This window comes from Pollicipes pollicipes, unplaced genomic scaffold, assembly GCF_011947565.3.
Source record: "Pollicipes pollicipes isolate AB1234 unplaced genomic scaffold, Ppol_2.1 Scaffold_5724;HRSCAF=6776_pilon_pilon_pilon, whole genome shotgun sequence".
NCBI lineage: Eukaryota > Metazoa > Arthropoda > Thecostraca > Pollicipedomorpha > Pollicipedidae > Pollicipes > Pollicipes pollicipes.
The window spans coordinates 46,094,160-46,113,384 of record NW_023596746.1 but is presented as its reverse complement, the minus strand read 5'-3'; the positions used below and the strand labels follow the sequence as shown (position 1 = coordinate 46,113,384).

The window sequence follows — 19,225 nt, the reverse complement described above, 5'->3', positions numbered from 1 at the left end:
ATATTGACGAAACTTAACATCCTTACAAACAGGTTTCCAGCCTGCCAGGCACAGAGGTTTCCGTGTACGGCACAATGCAGGGTGACCTACGACGGAACAAGTTATGTGTTGTGCCAACAGGTTTCCAACATAGAATAGTATAGCTGTGTCTTTTTCAACGCCACTTGCTCCGGTAGGAAAATGATTCGCGCCTACAGCGCCGGACACTTTCTAAATGGCTAGTTTTGGCCTGCCCTGACAAGACATCCATTTACATTAGAAGCTAAAATCGAACGCCGATGTGCTCGTAAGGACAGCATAGCTTGAACGACGTAAACGATGGAGTGGTGTTGGCAACCGTCTCAAGTCGGCAGTTCCTGGTGATTCCGAATCACCGGAACGACTCGCCCACCGTCGCTGGGCAGCTGATACTGTGTCACTGGTCAGTTGCCTTGCTTCAGTGTAATGCCTGAAATCGTCTTGCCTGTAGTGAATCATGCAGAGAGTTTCTCGGCCACGGCCGCGACCTATGATTCCTCGATTCGAAGAACCAGGTAGTGGTGGCCACTTTTCTGAGCAAAGTTCGTGCACGTCCCAGGCTCGGATATGCCTCATACCAGTACGGGTGAGGTTCCTTTGGGCCACGGCTCGCTTCCCGGTCCCCGTAGCCGTCACATGCCGTTTTGCCGTGAGACGTATCCAAAAATTCCACTCAGCAAGCTTTCAAAAGCCGTGTCAAAATGAGAGAGATTGACCCGCGCTCGGATTGGGGTCAATATGTCTAACCCTCCCAAAGGTTTTTCGGAACAATTTCGGAATGGCGCGACGTACCCGAGCAAAACGCTGCATATTTTTAAGCGATGCGTTACCCGTTCTTTTAACATCAAAATTAGATATACCTCGTAAGGTCGATGAACAATAGCAGGTCCGGGCCAGGCCATTGCTGTCAGAGACGGTAATGTCTAGAGAATCGTTCAATACAATGTAACGTCGGAGTGTTAGACGAAGTCATGCGTTTTTTATGTGGTCTGTCATACAATAAGACGCTGGCAATCGTGATTACGACTATTCCCATTGACATTGATTCAGGTGCGAATCTCAGATCAAGGTCAAAACCAAATCGGTTCATTACAAGACAGCTTGCTAGTGGAATAGGTTAAAACGCTCATTTCGAATTCCTGGTTCACAAGGACGCCAAACACGTGACTTATTTCGACTTCGTGAAAGGCTGGGGACGTTACTGACGTAAAGGGACCTCGAACAACCTGCTCCTTTCAGTAAGTCGCATAGGTTATTACTTGGAGCGGATTGTACACTCAAATAATCTTAACAATTTTGATGGATTTGGACCATTTTTGCCTTCCTAAGGTCAAAGGTCACTTGCCTCACGTGAACACCGATGAACTTTTGCTTTTAAGAGACATATAGGTTAAAGATGATTATATGAGGTCTGAAAGCTCTTCGAATACCAATCAGGAGTTTGACCTTATTTGATGCGACGGTCACGACGTCGGAATATCAAACTTTTGCATAAACGAGTTTACATTGAGCTCTGTGTACACGCTAAGTTCGGTGTCTCTAGCCCTATTAGTTTCTTACATTTCAGGCGGGTCAGTTGACTCCCAGCCCCACCCGAGCTCTGTGGTATGCGGCAGCGTGGGGAAATCTGGCCGAGTACGGAGCAGTTCCCTTCGCACTTGTCATGTTAATGAAAAGCCATGCTTCCTATTGATGCGTGGTATGCCGTCCTCAAAGACGTGGAATGGCGCACATGGAGGCATGGCATGACGCTTTAGAGCCTTGGCATTATGCCAAGCGCCCTGGCAACGGATCACAGAATGGAGCCGACCCTTGGAGCAAATGTTCGCAGTTCCACAGCTGCCGGTTGCTGCACTCAGCACACACAGCTGCATCGTTTTTAACTCCGCTGCTAGATTGACAGGAGCTGCCAGATTACCTCATTTCGTTTAAAACCACGCCAGAGACAAACGAAACATGCCGATGACACACCGCGCACTGCGCAGTTGCACACACTGACAGGCAAGCAGTTCAAGACCAGGCGGCACGCTTTATGTTGAACTTGGTAAATTTGGTGTGTTTACTTATTTTCATTTTGGTGCGAGCAGCACGCTGAGCGGCATCATAAATACTTCATCAGATATGGCAGCGTTTCAATACCACAGTTGCAACATTTTTATATAACAGGTATCGAAGTCATTGTCCCAAAAATTAAAATCCACGATTCGCAGGCCCACATTTTGCGTATGGGTATTTTAAGAGTCTATATTTTGTGTTTCAATACATTGCAGAGCGGATACTTCGGGCGACGATAATCTTGACGACACGCTGCATTATCGATATTCTGAGGCGACGATATTCTTGACGATACCCTGCGGTATCGATATTTTGAGTAGACGATGTGTTGAATGTTGCCACTGCGTGACTATATTTTGCGGTCCATCTTTGACGACGTTAAGCGCATCACTATTTTGCCCTGTAATCAATCGCAACACAAAGGAAACCGAGCACAGCGTTACAGATCACGTGTATTTGGGGAGCATAACCTGTTGAGCAACACACTGAGATAAACATGGGTGGGGTAATCACAGCGAGATATGCCATCAGACACTGGGGCCGCCGCTGTGCCGTACCTCTCGGTTCAGCAGCCGCGGCCCGGCGACGGCCAGCCATGGATATGCGCTACATCGTCCAGTTCAGTCTACCTCACGAGCCGAAGAGTAACACGCGGAACCAGAGAGCAAAAACATGCAGGGAGTCCGGATCGGTGTGCACTTCTGCCGGGGACTGGACATCCCAGCGCAGTTGGCCACATTTAAGCAGCTTAATGAATCCAGCAATACAAAATCGGCCCTATGAAAGGCAAGCGGGCGCCAACAGCTTTCACAAACCCAGTACAGAACCTCAGCGTACGGGTACCACTCCACTCCACAAAACCCATGGGCTTGGCAAACAAAAGTGGTCACGCGTGAAAACACCCACGGTCAGGTACATGAGAACATGTTGTATGTGTTCTAAGCTATCGGTCCGTTCCCGCTGATAAAACTATCAAAACCGACGCAAGACGCAATACTGCTATTGACGCACCGCTCGTGCGCTCACGTCCATGATGCATACCGAGAACGTGATGTGCGCGCTGCGGCCGGCCGCCGGCCCGCTGGGAGCGTCATCCGGGGAGGCAGATATACAGATCACATTTCGTCCCGGGCCTCGCCGCAAGAGGACACCCCCGCTCCAGTGCAGGATCCAGAGCAAAACCCCTTCGCGCTCTACACCGATGCCTGAAACCCCTCCCGGAATTTGCCCTCCGAGTTGACCTGTTTCAATGCAGACGCCGGCTCAGCCGGCTCAAAAACCGAATGGCTGCAGAATGACTCAATGTAATGCCGGTCCCAGTAGAGGTAACCGGAGGCGAATATAGATATAAAAGTGCAAGCGTCTGCTACGATAAACACGTGTCATTTCCTTAGATTAAGTACAAAATCCCAGCGAAACTCAAAGCCCCGCTTCTCTTCTTACGTTGCAGACACCACCGATATCACACCCACGGAGGAAAAGCGTGTGCCTGACACTAATGGATTTTAAACAATAATTTTGCGTCCGAAAATTCAACTGAAATTCCGACACGCCTTCCCACGGTGACTTCCACAAAATTCGATCTCTGGGTACAAACAGTCATAACACACATCACCAAACATTCTAGCAGCGATTCGGGGACAGAAATTAGATTTGTAACTCAATCGAGAACAAAACAGAACAAAATGGCAACAATGATATAAACGGTTCAACAGCTCGACGAAATCCGCGCCATGCGGGCCTCTAATGCGGCCAGCTGTCCATCATTGTCAACCGAACAAACCCTTGTCAGTTTCCATCCACTATCAATGGACCAGACAGGATACGCTTCAGTATCCCTGAGGGGCGAGACTGCGGCTACATTTTTTTGCACGGAGGAAGCAAAGTGTAAATTTCGCACCTAGATAAGACATTAGTATTAGCCTTATTCATCGGAGAAAAACCAGGACAGTGGATATGTATTTTGTTTGATATTTCGGCAACATGCCTTTATCGAAAGAAGGGCAGAAGTGAATTCAAAATTGTCTGCCGATGATCCTACTCGATTTTTCAGTTTTTTTTAACAGCAAGCCACAGTTTTTACGGGACACCAACATTCAGGGGATTAAACAAATAGCGACCGCCAGTCATTACCACGATACAGTGCCTGCCTAAGAATTAGAATGCGCGAACACACGTGTACACGCAAACAAATTCAAGCAGATGGGCATCATGCTTCATTCAAACATGCAAGCGAGTTGAAGTAAACAGACATCACACATCGCGCATCAATTATACATGCAAGCGATTTCAATTAAACAGGCATCGCACATCACCCGTCAGGCACCACTTACACATGTTAACTATTTTAGGCTAGCACACATCACACATAAAGGCACATATCACATTCGCATAATCGGCGATGATGAGCACTGTTAGTTGAGATTTGGTTGCCGACTTTTTATGAGAAAAGATTCACTTATTTTCCTGTCTGGGTGGTCCTGTGCTTTGTACATCACTTTGAGCTCTAAAGGGGGCATAGAATCCATGCCTCCCTCGATTTTAGCCTGAGCGTGTTTTGCCAAAAAGCGGTCACCGAAAGGGGCATTCCCTGTTTTGTTTTCAGCGTCTCGCAGGTGTTCATTATATCTCAAAAGAATGGGACGCATGGACACCTCGTCATACACTCTGTCCCTTCCATGTTTTTAACACAGTTTACACTTAATTTGTCATCATCTTCAGAGCACAGGACCACCCAGACGAGAAAATAAGTGACACTATTCTTATAAAAAGTCGGGGGCCAAACCTTAACATGCAGGGCTAATCATGCCGATTATGCGAACGTGATAGATGCGTTTGTGTGCTGTGTGCCAGCCTCAAATCGTTTACATGGGCAGGTGATGACTGACGCGTGATGTGCGATGTCTTCAACTGAAATCGCTTGCATGTATAATTGATGCGCGATGTGTGATGGCTGTTTACTTGAACCCGCTTGCATGTTTGAATAAAGCGTGACGCCTTCTTGCTCGCATTTGTTCGCGTGTACACGTATGTTCGCGCACTCTAATTCTAAGATAGACACTGTATCGTGGTAATGACTGACAACCGCTCTTTGTTTAATTCCTTGAATGTAGGTGTCATGTAAAAACTGTGGCTTGCTGTTATAAAAAAACAACTGAAAAATCGAGTAGGATCATCGGCAGGCAATTTTGGAATTCACTTCTGCTATTGTATCGATAAAGGCGTGTTGTCGAAATATCACTCCAACTACATTTCCATTCTCCTGGTTTTTCCCTGTGGAATAAGCTAATACTTCTGGTTTATCTATGTGAATAATGTTTCTCGCTAATGCACTGAACAGCTTACGTAATTTCGCACCGAAAATCTTCCCATCTTTCTATGCCGACTCCATAATTGAGTTAGCGTACTAAGAAGCAGTTTGGATATATCACGCCATAAAGGAATGGATCAACTGACGGCTTCACGCCGCGAAAAATACAGCTAGCTGCGTCACGAAGCCAGCGACACAACAGCAGCAAATGCAATACACTCGCTGACTTACGCCGGTTTTCATATGTCGTAATACCCACATGCACCTAATTCTGGAGCATGCAAGCTTAAACCTGGGCCGGCCCGGGGACCACAATAATAGACTAGATTTAACAACACTACAGGCAGCTGGTGCGACGGCTACGAAAATCTTCATCGAGCACAAGGTGATTCGAGTTCGCGGTGCGCAAACACTCCGAAACACGACCAATACCCGTGCACGACACAGTGTTCTCTGCAGACTGGAAGCACGCGGTCGGGACGCGAGGCCAAAGGCCCCAGCGAACGGTCACAGCTGTTCTAACGTCCACGCGGCACCGGTTACCAAAGAGGACACGCCCCCCCCCCCCTCCCCCCCCCCCCACCCCTCTCCTACCTCCTCCCCAGCACACGCATTACCCAGCCTCACAGCACGCCCAGCGCATAACGGGCCGCTCCGTTCGCCGGCCGGCGGCAGACGGAGCGGCCCACAATGACCACCAACAATGACGGCCCACAATGACGACAGCTTGGTAGGCCACTGCGCCGTCTGCTAACCAACACCATTTGGTATGGTGCACCGCGAACTGAGTAAGAAGGCATGCTCTAGGTTTTCAAAACGACTTGCATTAAATGATTACCATAATCGACCTGCAATACATCAGCAGAAAATAACTATAATAGAGTACAGGACAAAGCAATAAAGCTTTTCTGCCCGCAACTGAAGGCTTGCTGTAGCTCAGCCCTTTCCGTGACAGTCGTTATAGCCACCGGCTCACAATCCAGCGTGCACGCCCTTCCCGGTCTAGCAGCACCTAGTATCGGCCCGCAGGCGGCGGCATCAGCCCCTCACAGCCCAGTGTAGCGGGGTCCGGCCGGCGGCGCCGTGGCCGCCCGACCGAACAGCCGCAGTCGGGAGCCGGCCACCGCCTCACCGCCGGCCGGCGCGCCGAAGAACGGCTCGGCGGCGACCAGCGCGGCGCGGGACGGGCTGCGCGCCAACTCGGGCCGCGCCGCCAGCAGCGCGCGCGTCACGCAGCGGAGGAACTCCTGTAGCCGGCGGCGCCGCGTCTCCACCAGCCGGCCGTCCTGCCGGCGTCGGCGGCCTGCGTCAGCGGGCCGGCCACGGCGGGCCGACAGAGCCCAGCTCTCAGGGGAGGCCCTCACAGGACGGCACGTATCAGCGGACCGGCCACGGCCGGCCGACAGAGTCCAGTTCCCAGGGAAGGTCGTCATAGGACAGCGTCACGAACGAACGGCGTCCACGGCGCATCACACGACGATGCCGTAACTGATGTGCGATCACGTGAGAGGCGTTCTGTCAGGTCACCAGAATACGCACAATATGGAGGCACACTACGCCTTGCGGAGTGCCGCAGGGAACGGACGTTTACCTGAGATGGACACGAGGTCAGGCCATCGCGATCTCACATGAAAGTCGACTATTTGGTTTCACGCAGTGCTTTGGTCCACAAACAATACTAACCTTTTTATTCAATGCTTTCTTGGGAGGGAAGTCGAACTCCCTGACCTCCGTAAAATCTTTCTTCATCTTGCTATACAAAAGGAAAAAACTGGAATACCGGTGATATATGTTCCACTCTTCATCTCGTATTCGGACATAAACCTGAGACACAAGATCACATGACAAGAGCTGACATAAGACAAATCGCTGTTGAAGTACAGGATCGTCACAACAAATCTGCGACACACATGAAGTCTCCAATGTCCACACCACTACTATCCTCTGTGCTCTGCTGCTCCACTGCTCCCCCCCCCCCCCCTCCCCTCCCCCCAACTGGTGGCTGCGAAGTGCTCCGCTCCGCTCCGTTCCCTCCCGCCCTCCCTTCCCCTGACGTGATACAAGTGATGTGTCCTGTCACTTTTCCCCTCCACCCTGACTTGGTACATGCCACACAGCACAGTCCTGCCTCCCCTCACCCATGAATGCGCCGCAGCACCGTGCCGACCCCCTGACCTGGTACACGTGATGGGCACCGTTGCCTGTGCCGCTGAGAAAGGCCGACGGTATCCAGCAGTGAACGCGCGGCGGCGGCGGCGGCGGCGGCGGCGCATGCTCGCCGCCCGGCTCAGCCGGCTCCGACGCCTCGTCGTCGCTCAGGCCACACTCGGCCAGCTCAGCCCGCAGCGCCGCCAGCTGGCGCTCACGCCGCGTCAGCTGACCGCGCAGCCGGTCGTTGAACTCCATCAGCTCGCCGTGCATCTCCGCCACCTGGCGGCCGGCGGCGGAAGTCCATCAGTGGCCGGCGAGACAATGGCGGACAGTGGACCGGGGTAGCACATATAAAAATGGAGACATCAGGCTAACAACGAGTCCAAGGGCTCATCCAGATGCGCCTACCTAGTCTGCACACATGCTCGAACCCCAATATTACCATACGATCTGCCAGAATTTAGCTATAAATGAGATCCCCCGACCGAAAAAACTTGTCGAAACAACTCTGAAATGTTGATAAAGAGGAACTTACTACACATCCGTTCGACAGTGCATTCCAGTGATCCACTGCTCTTTCACTAAATTACATCTGCCTGCTTCTAAATCTACTCCGACCTTTGCTTATTGAAACTGGTTCCCTCTAAATCTCCGCCTAATTTCCTGTGCTCCTTGTGTATCTACCTTGTCTATCCCTTACATAATCTTGAATACCTCTATGAGATCCTCTCTAAGTCTACGAGATTTCAGAGAATATAAATTTAAGCCCTTAAGCCTTTCCGGACATTCTAAGCTGATTCCATTTATAATCCTAGCTGCTTCTCGCTGTCATCTTTCCAGCCTCTCTATAGCTTATTGGAAGTATGGGGACCACGCCTGTACACAATTCTCTAGATGTGGTCTGATATCAACCAAGCACGACTTGTTGATAACATTCCTTCTCTTGTAATGGACATTCCCGTTCATAAATCCCAGCATTCGAAGTGTCTTGCTCCTAGCAGCCCCATATTGCTTTTCAGCATTTAAATCCCTGGAAATTATAACCTCTGAGTTCTTTTTTTCCTCCACCTGGTCCACCTCCTGGCCTCCCATTTTGTAGTTTACGTCCTCACTGCCAGAACTACCCAAATACATCACCTTACACTTACCATAAATTGATGAAATCTACCACAGAGAAGCCCAGTTCACTAGTTTCTCTAAGTCAAGTTTCACCTGGTCGGGACTTTTCGACACCCCTACCATTTTGCCGTCGTCAGTAAATTTAAGAGCCTTACTTTCTAATCCTATCTCGATATTGTTCACAAAAATAATAAAGAGCAAAGAGCCCAATATCGACCCCTGTGGGATCCCACTCTCTAAAAGCTCCCACTGAGATAAGTGCCAATGGGCACTGTTCTTTGTTTCCCCTTGACGCCATGCAAGTTTAACTGATATAGCAGACGCTGGTGCGGCACTTTATCAAACACCTTACCAAAAGCTCGATCAACAACATCCAAACTATTGCCTTCGCCTATCTCACTAGTAACATGCTCCAATATTTCTACACGATTTGTCAAACATGGCCCACCGGAAAGAAAACCATCCTGACTCCCATTTATTAGCTGATGCCTGAGTGTGACTGAATGATAGCCTCACTGACTTTCTCTCAGATCTAACACACCAGTGGGGTAAGACTGACAGGCCTGCAGTTGCAGTCACTTTTTTGGTCCCCTTCTTAAATACCGGTACTGCATGCGCATGGCGCCAGTCCTTGGGTACTTGTGAGGAACTCAATGACCTATTAAATACCGGTATAAGAGAATAAGCCAACGCACTAACGCATTGATTCACCACTCTACCATGAATGTGGTCAGGTCCAGCCGCCTAATTAATCTTGATTTCCTTCAAGCTATCCCTTACCATACTCTCAATCATCGTCAAACCTATGAAAAACTGCCTCCTAGGAGCATCGACAATATTCCTGCCCCCCACTAATGACCTTCCATCTTCCTCGAGGGGCCCCACAGGGAATCACGTAGATTTGAATTTAAAGTAGCTAAAATGTTATTAGCATCGCCAGAGCAGGTGTCTGCTAGTCGTATTTCTGATAATCTTTTGTCCACTCAGATTTTCTTCTTCACCTTTTTCGTAGCATTTCTCTACACCGCCTTGTTGCTTGTTGTCAGCACAACACCACAACGGCGGTGACAGAGAAACATAAAAAGTTGACAAAGAAGCTCGAGGCAAACCGCCACCAGCAGTTAACCTCAAGCCAAATATTCATAAAGCCAGGTAGCTAATTTTTTTTCCAAATGGAGTCCGTCAACTGCTCACTGGGGCCACAGGGGTACAAACTATGCGGCCTGCCAATGCACAAGGAATGACCAAAGTCTGCTTGTCACGAATGAAAACATCAACGAATATACAATCCACAAAACCATCTTTTGCAGTGGTCAGAGAATGGCACAAAAACTTCGTTTTAGTAGCATACGTGTAAACCTCCGTAAACGTGGGGATCGGCGCTCACGCGAGCCAACGATCCGGCGCCTGTAGATCTGCGCCATCTCTTACTATAGCCCCGTCGATGAGCCCCTGGCCTTCGCTAGTCAATGCTTCATAGCACGACTTTGATGGCTATGTGGCGGCGAGGCGTCCCATGTCACTGTACTATCCCGCGTGAGCTTGCTCCGGCCCGGCTGTCTCGCCCCTGTCTGACCTGTATCAGCTTCTGCTGGTAGGCCTCGGCCTCGGCGTGGTAGTCGGTGCGCCGGCCCCGCTGCTGCAGCTCCTCGGAGCGGTGCGCCTCCTGCAGCTGGTCCAGGATCTCGTGCGGCGAGCCGTGCCGCAGCAGCTGCACCGCGCTCACGTACTTCTTCAGCTGGTGTTTCAGGATCACGTTCTCCCTGGCGACGGCCGGCGGTGGGTCACGGCCGCGCCTCCGGCGGCACAGCGCCCCGCCGGGGACCACTGTGCACGGGCCGGCGCGGCGGCCACACAGCAGGGGCAAACACACACGACGGAACGACGCCAGTCGGAGCCCGTACCCGGCGGCACTCCTGCTACGGGGCGCAGTTAAAGTGGTCTGATCGGGGTCACGGCCGAGCCCCAGGATTGAGTTTGACTCTGCCTGCGCAGTTACGACCCAACACTCCCAGGTCCGGCTCGGAGGTCGCCCCAACCCGCGCACCTTTCCGATGTGAGACGTCGACTCTCCAGTGTCGCCAGCTTCTCCTTCCACATGGCGTTCGACGCCAGACCGTCCTCCCTGCAACACGTCAGTGGGCCGAGTACATCACACGTCCGGTGACGGTGACGGCGACCGGCGGCAGGCACAGCGGAATCACACAACACCAGGGCTCACTGCGTGCGCGAGCGCCCTCGCCCCGGCGGTGGGCGCCGCACAGTCGGCGGCAGGCTGACCTCAGCTGCTGGCTCTCCTGCAGCGCCGCCTCAAGCCGGGAGCGCAGCTCGCCCGCCTGGTCTCCGAGTGCCGACCGCTGCTCGCTGACCGCCACCAGCGCCTCGCGCAGCTGACCTGCCGGGCGGCGCGCACACTCACAATGACTGACAGCCCGGCAGCAGGCGGTCCCGCGGCGTCCGCCCGCTGGGAAAGCCGCTTCTGAGCGTGGCCGGACGCGATGGACGGCTCTCTAATGCTCATTTAGATCTATACGTTACAAATTTGCTACATTTTAGCTATAAACTAAAAACACTTCCGAATGTCATCTACCACCGCGTGTTCGCAGCAACAAACGGACCAGCAAAAGAAAACTGGGCGAGCAATGCCCACATGTTGCCACATTCAGGCATCCTGCCTCTGTGCCATCACCATACCGGTCCAAATTTAATCCATTCTCCAGCTGGGTCATACCTGGCCGGCTAACGGCTACGAATGGCTTACCCTCAGAGAGCGAGGCGACCGAGGCCAGATCGGCCGCGCTGGACGCCACCAGCGCCGCCTGGTGGGCAGACGGTGACGTTCTCTCCACTTCAGCCGAGCCCACAGGGCTCGCGCGACCGTTGCAGATCTCCTGCCAGTAAACAAGTCTGTTGGTAGCTGTGACAGCAAAGCCAATCAACCGAGGGAATAGCTTTCTCCCATCGCACGGATCACTGTCCTGATTCCAGAGGTGTAGCGGGGCCGGGCCGCCGCCATGGCACGCCTACTAACCGTGACTGCCACCGTCTCTAGAAGTGACGCGCTGTACTGGTCCAGCGGGGTCAGGGCGGAGGCCTCGCCGCCGTCCGGGTCGCAGGGCCGCAACTGGTGAGGTATCTCGCCTCCCTCCTCCAGCCTGCCAGTGAGCAGGACAAGTCCAGGTCACAAGGCTGCCGATGAGACACCACGCCTCCCCCTCCAGCCTGCCAGTGAACAGGACAAGTCCAGGTCACAAGGCTGCCAATGAGACACCACGCCTCCCCCTCCAGCCTGCCAGTGAACAGGACAAGTTCAGGTCACAAGGCTGCCAATGAGACACCTCGCCTCCCTCCTCCAGCCTGCCAGTGAACAGGACCAGTTCAGGTCACAATGCTGCCAATGAGACACCTTGCCTCCCTCCTCCAGCCTGCCAGTGAACAGGACCAGTTCAGGTCACAAGGCTGCCGATGAGACACCTCGCCTCCCTCCTCCAGCCTGCCAGTGAACAGGACCAGTTCAGGTCACAAGGCTGCCGATGAGACACCTCGCCTCCCTCCTCCAGCCTGCCAGTGAACAGGACAAGTTCAGGTCACAAGGCTGCCAATGAGACACCTCGCCTCCCTCCTCCAGCCTGCAAGTGGACAGGACCAGTTCAGGTCACAAGGCTGCCGATGAGACACCTCGCCTCCCCCTCCAACCTGCCAGTGAACAGGACAAGTTCAGGTCACAAGGCTGCCGATAAGACATTCGCCTCCCTCCTCCAGCCTGCCAGTGAACAGCACAAAGTCAGGTCACGGGGACACATATACTGAGGTACCTCGCCTCCCTTTCTAAGCCTAGCGTAGCCGCAGGCTAGCGTTACCCCTCCAGCCTCGGTCGCTGCTCCATACAGCGCAACCTCATATGGCGCTTATCCGCTGGGATCCAAAATGCGACAGCCGACATTTGCTTCCAGCTGCAACGCGACCCTGCGTCCAGCGGGATCATAGCACGTCACTTTCCGAGCACGGCTCCTGATAGTGCAGCTGCCGCTACATCTCCACTGTTCACCAGTGTTCACAACGCCGTTCATCAGCATTGTGTCATGAAGCTAACTTAAGTAAGGCGGCCACCTGTCCGTGGTTCCGGAAAATGTGACGCATTTGAAATGAGCTTGACACGCATCATTCAAACTTTTATATTTCAGTAATAGCGGGGGTTGCTGGCCTCTACTAATGCATGCTGTTCGTGTAGACTGACATGGTACAAATCATGGGACGTGCAATAATACTACCAATCCAAGCTACATGGAAGGAAGCAAATATTCTAGAGCAACGCGCTAAAACAAAATATTTAAGTCCAATGCAAGTATTGCAATCGAATCCCTCGACAAGCTGATCGCGTCATAACATCAGCGCGTGAAATTATAATGAAGCCGACACGTATATTAACCAGGTCATATGTGGCGTGCGGTACATCAGGCCGCCGCTCCGCGAGGCAATGTTCCCGCAACAGGGGTCAGAGCTTCCTCTTCCGCTGGGAAGAGATTCCAGTCTCCTCCTCCGCTCCTCAACATCTTCGGATAAAAAGTGAGCCAAAACCAGGGAGAAACACTTAGCTATGCATTTTTGCAAATAAAATTACCCGCTTTTCTTATCCAGCCTTCCCCTCGCCCGCCCCCACACACACTTATTATGCGAAACTAACTACGACCCTGCCGCACGACAGCGTAACAAACGAGCCCATCGACACCGGGCGGCGGCCGCTGCCATGGTGGCCGGTCTGGTCCGTGCCCCGGCCTGCCCCACCAGCCTGGTCCGTGCCCCGGTCTGTCTCACCAGCCTGATCCGTGCCCCGGCCCGCCCCACTAGCATGGTCCGTGCCCCGGTCTGTCTCACCAGCCTGGTCCGTGCCCCGGTATGTCTCACCAGGTCCGTGCCCCGGTCTGTCTCACCAGCCTGGTCCGTGCCCCGGTCTGTCTCACCAGCCTGGTCCGTGCCCCGGCCTGCCCCACCAGCCTGGCTGCTCCGTGCCCCGGTCTGTCTCACCAGCCTGGTCCGTGCCCCGGTCTGTATCACCAGCCTGGTCCGTGCCCCGGTCTGTCCCACCAGCCTGGTCCGTGCCCCTGGTCCGTGCCCCGGTCTGTCCCACCAGCCTGGTCCGTGCCCCTGGTCCGTGCCCCGGCCTGCCACACCAGCCTGGTCCGTGCCCCGGCCTGCCCCACTAGCCTGGTCCGTGCCCCGGTCTGTCTCACCAGCCTGGTCCGTGCCCCGGTCTGTATCACCAGCCTGGTCCGTGCCCTGGTCTGTCCCACCAGCCTGGTCCGTGCCCCTGGTCCGTGTCCCGGTCTGCCCCACCAGCCTGGTCCGTGCCCCTGGTCTGTGCCCCGGTCTTCCCCACCAGACTGGTCCGTGTCCCGGTCTGCCCCACCAGCCTGGTCCGTGCCCCGGTCTTCCCCACCAGCCTGGTCCGTGTCCCGGTCTTCCCCACCAGCCTGGTCTGTGCCCCAGTCTGTCCTACCATCCTGGTCCGTGTCCCGGTCTGCCCCACCAGCCTGGTCCGTGCCCCGGTCTTCCCCACCAGCCTGGTCCGTGTCCCGGTCTTCCCCACCAGCCTGGTCTGTGCCCCAGTCTGTCCTACCATCCTGGTCCGTGCCCCGGTGTGCCCCACCTGCCGACATCCTCCCCGCTGCTGGCGCCGGGCAGCGAGTGCTCCGACCGGCTGCTGCCGTCGCCCTCCAGCTCGGCGGCGGCGTCGAATGAGAACGCGTGACCACCGGCCGTCGGTGCCGGTGACGACACGCATGTGCTGGGCGCCGAGCGCCAGCGCGGCGCCGAGGCATCCGGGTCGACCTCGCCGTCCAGCGACACCACGTTAGCGTGCACGCGGCGGCGGCGGCGCCGACCGGCCGGCCGAGAGCGCACCTCTGTCGGCGGGGAGCAGCCGTCATCGGAGGCCGGGCACGACGAGGGCCGGCGCGTGAGGCCGATGGCGCGGACGAGACCTGCTGTAGCCCTGTCAGGTGGGCGCTGACCAAGTTACACAGTCCTTGGAAAAAGTGGTAGACTGCTCTCGCCACATCAGATAACGTTCACAGAGAACGCGCCTTCTCCCCGCCAAATGACATCAGGCCCGCCCGGCGGCACAGATCGCGCCAAGCTCCGCAGCCAGGCCGGGCCGCCGCTGCTGCCCGGCCGCTTACCGACGGAGTGTGCCTTAACGACGGCCTCTGGCTCGCGGCCAGACTCCGGGCCGCTGAGCTCGGCCGGTCGCGCCCGGGCCCGCGGCCGGTGACCGTTTAACTCCTCACGGTCTATGCTGATGGCGAACAGGATGGAGCTCAGGCCTGTCAGCAGACGGCAGCGTCAGACACCACGGCAGCGGGCGGTGTCAGACACCGCGGCAGGGGAGCTGGATCAGAGCCGTGTCAGACATCACGGCAGGGGGCGGTGTCAGGCCAAACGGCAGGGGAGAGCCAAACCAGAGCAGTCAGACACCACGGCAGTGGGCGGTGTCAGACACCGCGGCAGAGGAGAGCCGGATCAGAGCAGGGTCAGACACCACGGCAGCGGGCGGTGTCAGACACCGCGGCAGGAGAGAGCCGGATCAGAGCAGGGTCAGACACCACGGCAAGGGGCGGTGTCAGACACCGCGGCAGGGGAGAGCCGGACCAGAGCCGTGTCAGACATCACGGCAGGGGGCGGTATCAGGCCAAACGGCAGGAGGGAGCCAGACCAGAGCAGTCAGACACCACGGCAGAGGGCGGTGTCAGACACCGCGGCAGGAGAGAGCCGGACCAGAGCCGTGTCAGACATCGTGGCAGGGGCGGGCCTCAGGCCAAACGGCAGGGGAGAGCCAGACCAGAGCAGGGTCAGACACCACGGCAGGGGGCGGTGCCAGACACCGCGGCAGGGGAGAGCCGGACCAGAGCCGGTCAGACACAGCGGCAAGGGCCAGTGTCAGGTCAAACGGGGGAGGCCGCTGAGTTATACAGGCATACCGATAGTTAACAGAAGGGAAGCCAGCGGTGCCACGGTAAATAATTACAGCACGTCCCACGCGCCAGCGATAGTTGATATAACCATGTGTATTGATCGAGGCGTCCCCCACATCACGGAATCAGGCTTGGGAATCCCCAAACATCAGTCGGCGTCAGTTGCGCAGCACCTGCGATGTGATCTAGGGCGAGAGCAGCACTGGCCACGACCATCATCAGAACGGCGGCATTGCAGGGACCCATCTGTCATGCCCAGACTCGCAGCAGCAGTCGGCGGCGTCACTGACCAGCGGCGATGTTGGGCAGCATGGCGTTTCGTTCTTGGTCGGCAATCACAGCCCAGGGCTCATAGAACTGGGCCATGCCCTCTTTGTCACCAATCAGCGCGTGCATGTACCTGACGGATCGAAGATGGGGCGTCATATGTACTCGGTCGCCCCATTACTGCAGTAGTCCGACAAAGGGTCGAATTCACGACCTTACAGGGAGCGGGAGACGGGCATTTGCCCTTCTAAACTCCAGTACAATTTCCCAATCAAAGTTCCCCTACAGGATCTGATGGACCCATCAAGACTTACTAATCATCTTGATGTTAAGTTACAGAACCACAAATATATGCTACAAAAGGTTTTCTGGCATTCTCCATGAACCTTCCCCATGCACACAGGATGTCTTTTGATCAACGATCAATTCCCAGGGTCCCTCCGTGTTACTTCCTCGTGGGGCTGTAGGTATGTCGCAAGGGAGACCACGAATCACATGCACCTCTCGGACACGCCTATGATCGGGAGGACGTTAGATCTTTATACAGGAATAACAAACTGCAGCAATGCAGCAACACATGGCTTATGTACTCGCTGCACAGAATAGCTGAACTGAGTTTTTGCCGTGGCTTCCTACTGAAACGTTGGACCTCATTCGAGTCATACCAACTAATCCGGCCAGTTGTCCTGAGAGAATGGCATCCAACCACCGCTGCACGTGGCTCGGAGCGGCTACGGAAGAAAGCCAGTGACCGGTGGTCTACAGTGGGTCCCAGTGGCCTACGTGATCGGATCCTCTGATCTACAGCAGATTCCACCAGCCTAGAGCAGGTTCCACCGGTCAAGCAGGTCCCGCCGGTCTACCGCGGATTCTACCAGCCTACAGCGCATCCCACCAGCCTCCATCGGTCTACAGCGCATCCCACAAACCTCCAACGGTCTACAGCGCGCCCCACGAACATCCACCAGCCTACAGCGCATCCCACAAACCTCCATCGGCCTAAAGCGCATCCCACAAACCTCCACCGGCCTACAGCACGCCGCAACAACCTCCACCGGCGTATAGCACGTCCCACCAGCCTCCCCCGCCCATAGAGCGTTCCACCAACCTCCAACGGCCTACAGCGTGTCCCACTAACCTCCGCCGGCCAACAGCGTGTCCCACAAACCTCCAACGGCCTACAGCGCTTCCACCAGCCTACAGCGCTTCCAACAGCCTACAGCGCGTCCCACCAACCTCCACCAGCCTACAATGCATCCCATAAACCTCCACCAGCCTACAGCGCGTCCCACCAACCTCCAACGGCTTACGGCGCGCCCCACCAACCTCCACCGGCCTACAGCGTGTCCCACTAACCTCCATCCACCCACAGCGCGCCCCACCAATCTACAGTGGGTCCCGCTGGTCGGCGACCCGCCCCTCTAGCAGGCAGCTGGTCTAGGTTACCAACAACAAATTACATCAGTCCATAGTGAATCTGATAGAATCTCATCGGTAGCTGGTGGCTTTGTAACCAGCACAGATGCCCACCGCTCGAGCGAACTCTCGTTGAGAGCAGAGCGGAGCCACGCACGGCCGCGACCAGCGTCCGTGTTGATGTTGACCAGCAGCAGGTAACGCTCATACTCGTGCTGAGTCAGGTGGAGACGCACGTAGTGCCACATCACTGCCAGGGACAGGGCAGAGCTCAGTACATGTCCACAGGCATAATGACATAGCAATGCAAAGGATTCTGCTTTGCAGACCAATTACAAGTGTGTGATGGCTAAATGCTGTTGGAGCCCATTGGTTATCCACATGTGTGGGTGCATTGCAGCCTAAAACACTGAGTTCAGCACTACACAGGGAGCAGTCATAATAGCAATTTCTCTAATTATGAGTATGAGTAAACAAACTTGAAGCACTTTAGCACCTAAACACTCTCCATAGTGTAAGCTAGTTGCTTGTCTGCAACACTAAAAATCTCACCAGGAGCTTCTGCAGATGGTCCTGATGTTCCTATGTTTATGCTCAGATTCTGAGCAATAGCATCACGCACCTGCCTGAAAATGCCCATAAATATTATCAAATAGATTCTTTCCATGTTTCTGCTATGTAATAAGTGATGCTTTGTTTGGAATAGCAACTGTGGCAAACAAATTTAGCAGATGTTCTTTTTGCTGGTTTTTGACACTTTTTTATTATGATAGGCATCCATCCAAATCATCTGCAATTTTCAAACAAAATGATATCTGGCTTCTCACATATTAAATGCTCTGCCACCCACCTGAATGCATTTGGCTCTGGCTGCTTCATGCCATGCTGAAGCACTGTCTCCAGCTGCTGGCACAAACAACTTATGCGGGAGTCCATGTCGGTTGCCAACTCCTTTTTTCCACCAAACCTAGGTGCAAGGATCAGTTTCAATGCATTCAGGTCACCACAGCCAGGCTGGAGCAGTTCAGATAAATTCATTCCAAGTGTTCAGTTCATTTGGATGCATGGATTTGGACATAATTAGCCTGTTTGAGGGCAAAGTATATTTGCTTAGCATGTTTGGAGGCCAAGTGCATTTGCTAAGATTGAAGTCAAAAGTGGATGTGTTCAACTGCAGTTCACATAAAAGCATGCATGTGGCCATAAGACACTTTACCTGATATGACATTGTTTAACTGCATCAAGCAGTCTTGACAAAATATTTTGTCTCTCTTCTGACTTATATTCCATCGCGCACACCAGTCCTCCACCTCAGACGCAGTTCGTGCCAAATTTCAGCCACTTAGGCACGGTTTACATCCGTCTAAGTAGGGCACCGTGACAGGCTCCCTTCAACTTTGCATATGTTCGGCTTGTTTGTACCCCGCTCTGGTGTGTATAACTGGACAAGAGAATCCCAAACGACACGCGCCCTCCCTCGACTCCCCACACGACACACCGTCCGGCACCAACCACAACATTGACAAGAGGTCACGCCTTCAAGGTAATAGAAGCGAACTCGAATGATCTTGCTCAGATGTATCCCACATGACGTCAAAGCAATGATCTTCGCGGGAGGCAGTTATATCTAGATAAGACCCATCCCGACAAATATGTTGCTTTTAAAACTTTAGGATTACATTATTATGCAGCTTTAAATAAAACGGAAGATTACCAGGTTATAGGAAAGGCCTGCTCAATGTATCCCCGAGAATATTTAGTATGGATCGTGCTAAGAGGGGAACTCTGTTTAGCACCGATTGGTCTAAAAGTGGCCGAATTTAAGCGATGAACAGAGGAAATGACGCTATTTGGAGGTGAACTTCGTGATATTCTTCTGGTTCAATGGAAGTAGAAAACCTTCGCCATTTTGGGATAC

General features: G+C 54.0%; 1 protein-coding gene across 1 annotated transcript; it reads right to left on the bottom strand.

Moving 5' to 3' along the window:
* Positions 1–3,266: 3,266 nt before the first annotated feature.
* Positions 3,267–18,965, bottom strand: LOC119103113 (sorting nexin-29). Its single transcript, XM_037226565.1, has 17 exons — positions 18,524–18,965; positions 18,158–18,274; positions 17,860–17,933; positions 17,422–17,557; positions 15,915–16,024; positions 14,833–14,976; positions 14,411–14,556; positions 14,301–14,335; positions 11,685–11,808; positions 11,415–11,544; positions 10,934–11,048; positions 10,701–10,778; positions 10,230–10,416; positions 7,559–7,813; positions 7,067–7,207; positions 6,553–6,669; positions 3,267–3,314 (listed from the first exon to the last, which is right to left on the bottom strand). Exons 1-17 carry the CDS (start codon positions 18,595–18,597, stop codon positions 3,267–3,269), a joined length of 2,031 nt encoding a protein of 676 aa, XP_037082460.1. The 5' UTR covers positions 18,598–18,965.
* Between the last annotated feature and the right edge of the window lie 260 nt (positions 18,966–19,225).

Excerpts from the sequence above, each read along its gene's own strand:
- LOC119103113 (XM_037226565.1), bottom strand. The coding sequence starts at position 18,597 with ATGGAATATAAGTCAGAAGAGAGACAAAATATTTTGTCAAGACTGCTT. Across the intron at positions 7,814-10,229 it reads ACCAGCAGAAGCTGATACAG|GTGGCGGAGATGCACGGCGA; the intron begins GTCAGACAGGGG and ends GCCGGCCGCCAG. Across the intron at positions 3,315-6,552 it reads GCCCGTCCCGCGCCGCGCTG|GTCAACTCGGAGGGCAAATT; the intron begins GTCGCCGCCGAG and ends GCATTGAAACAG.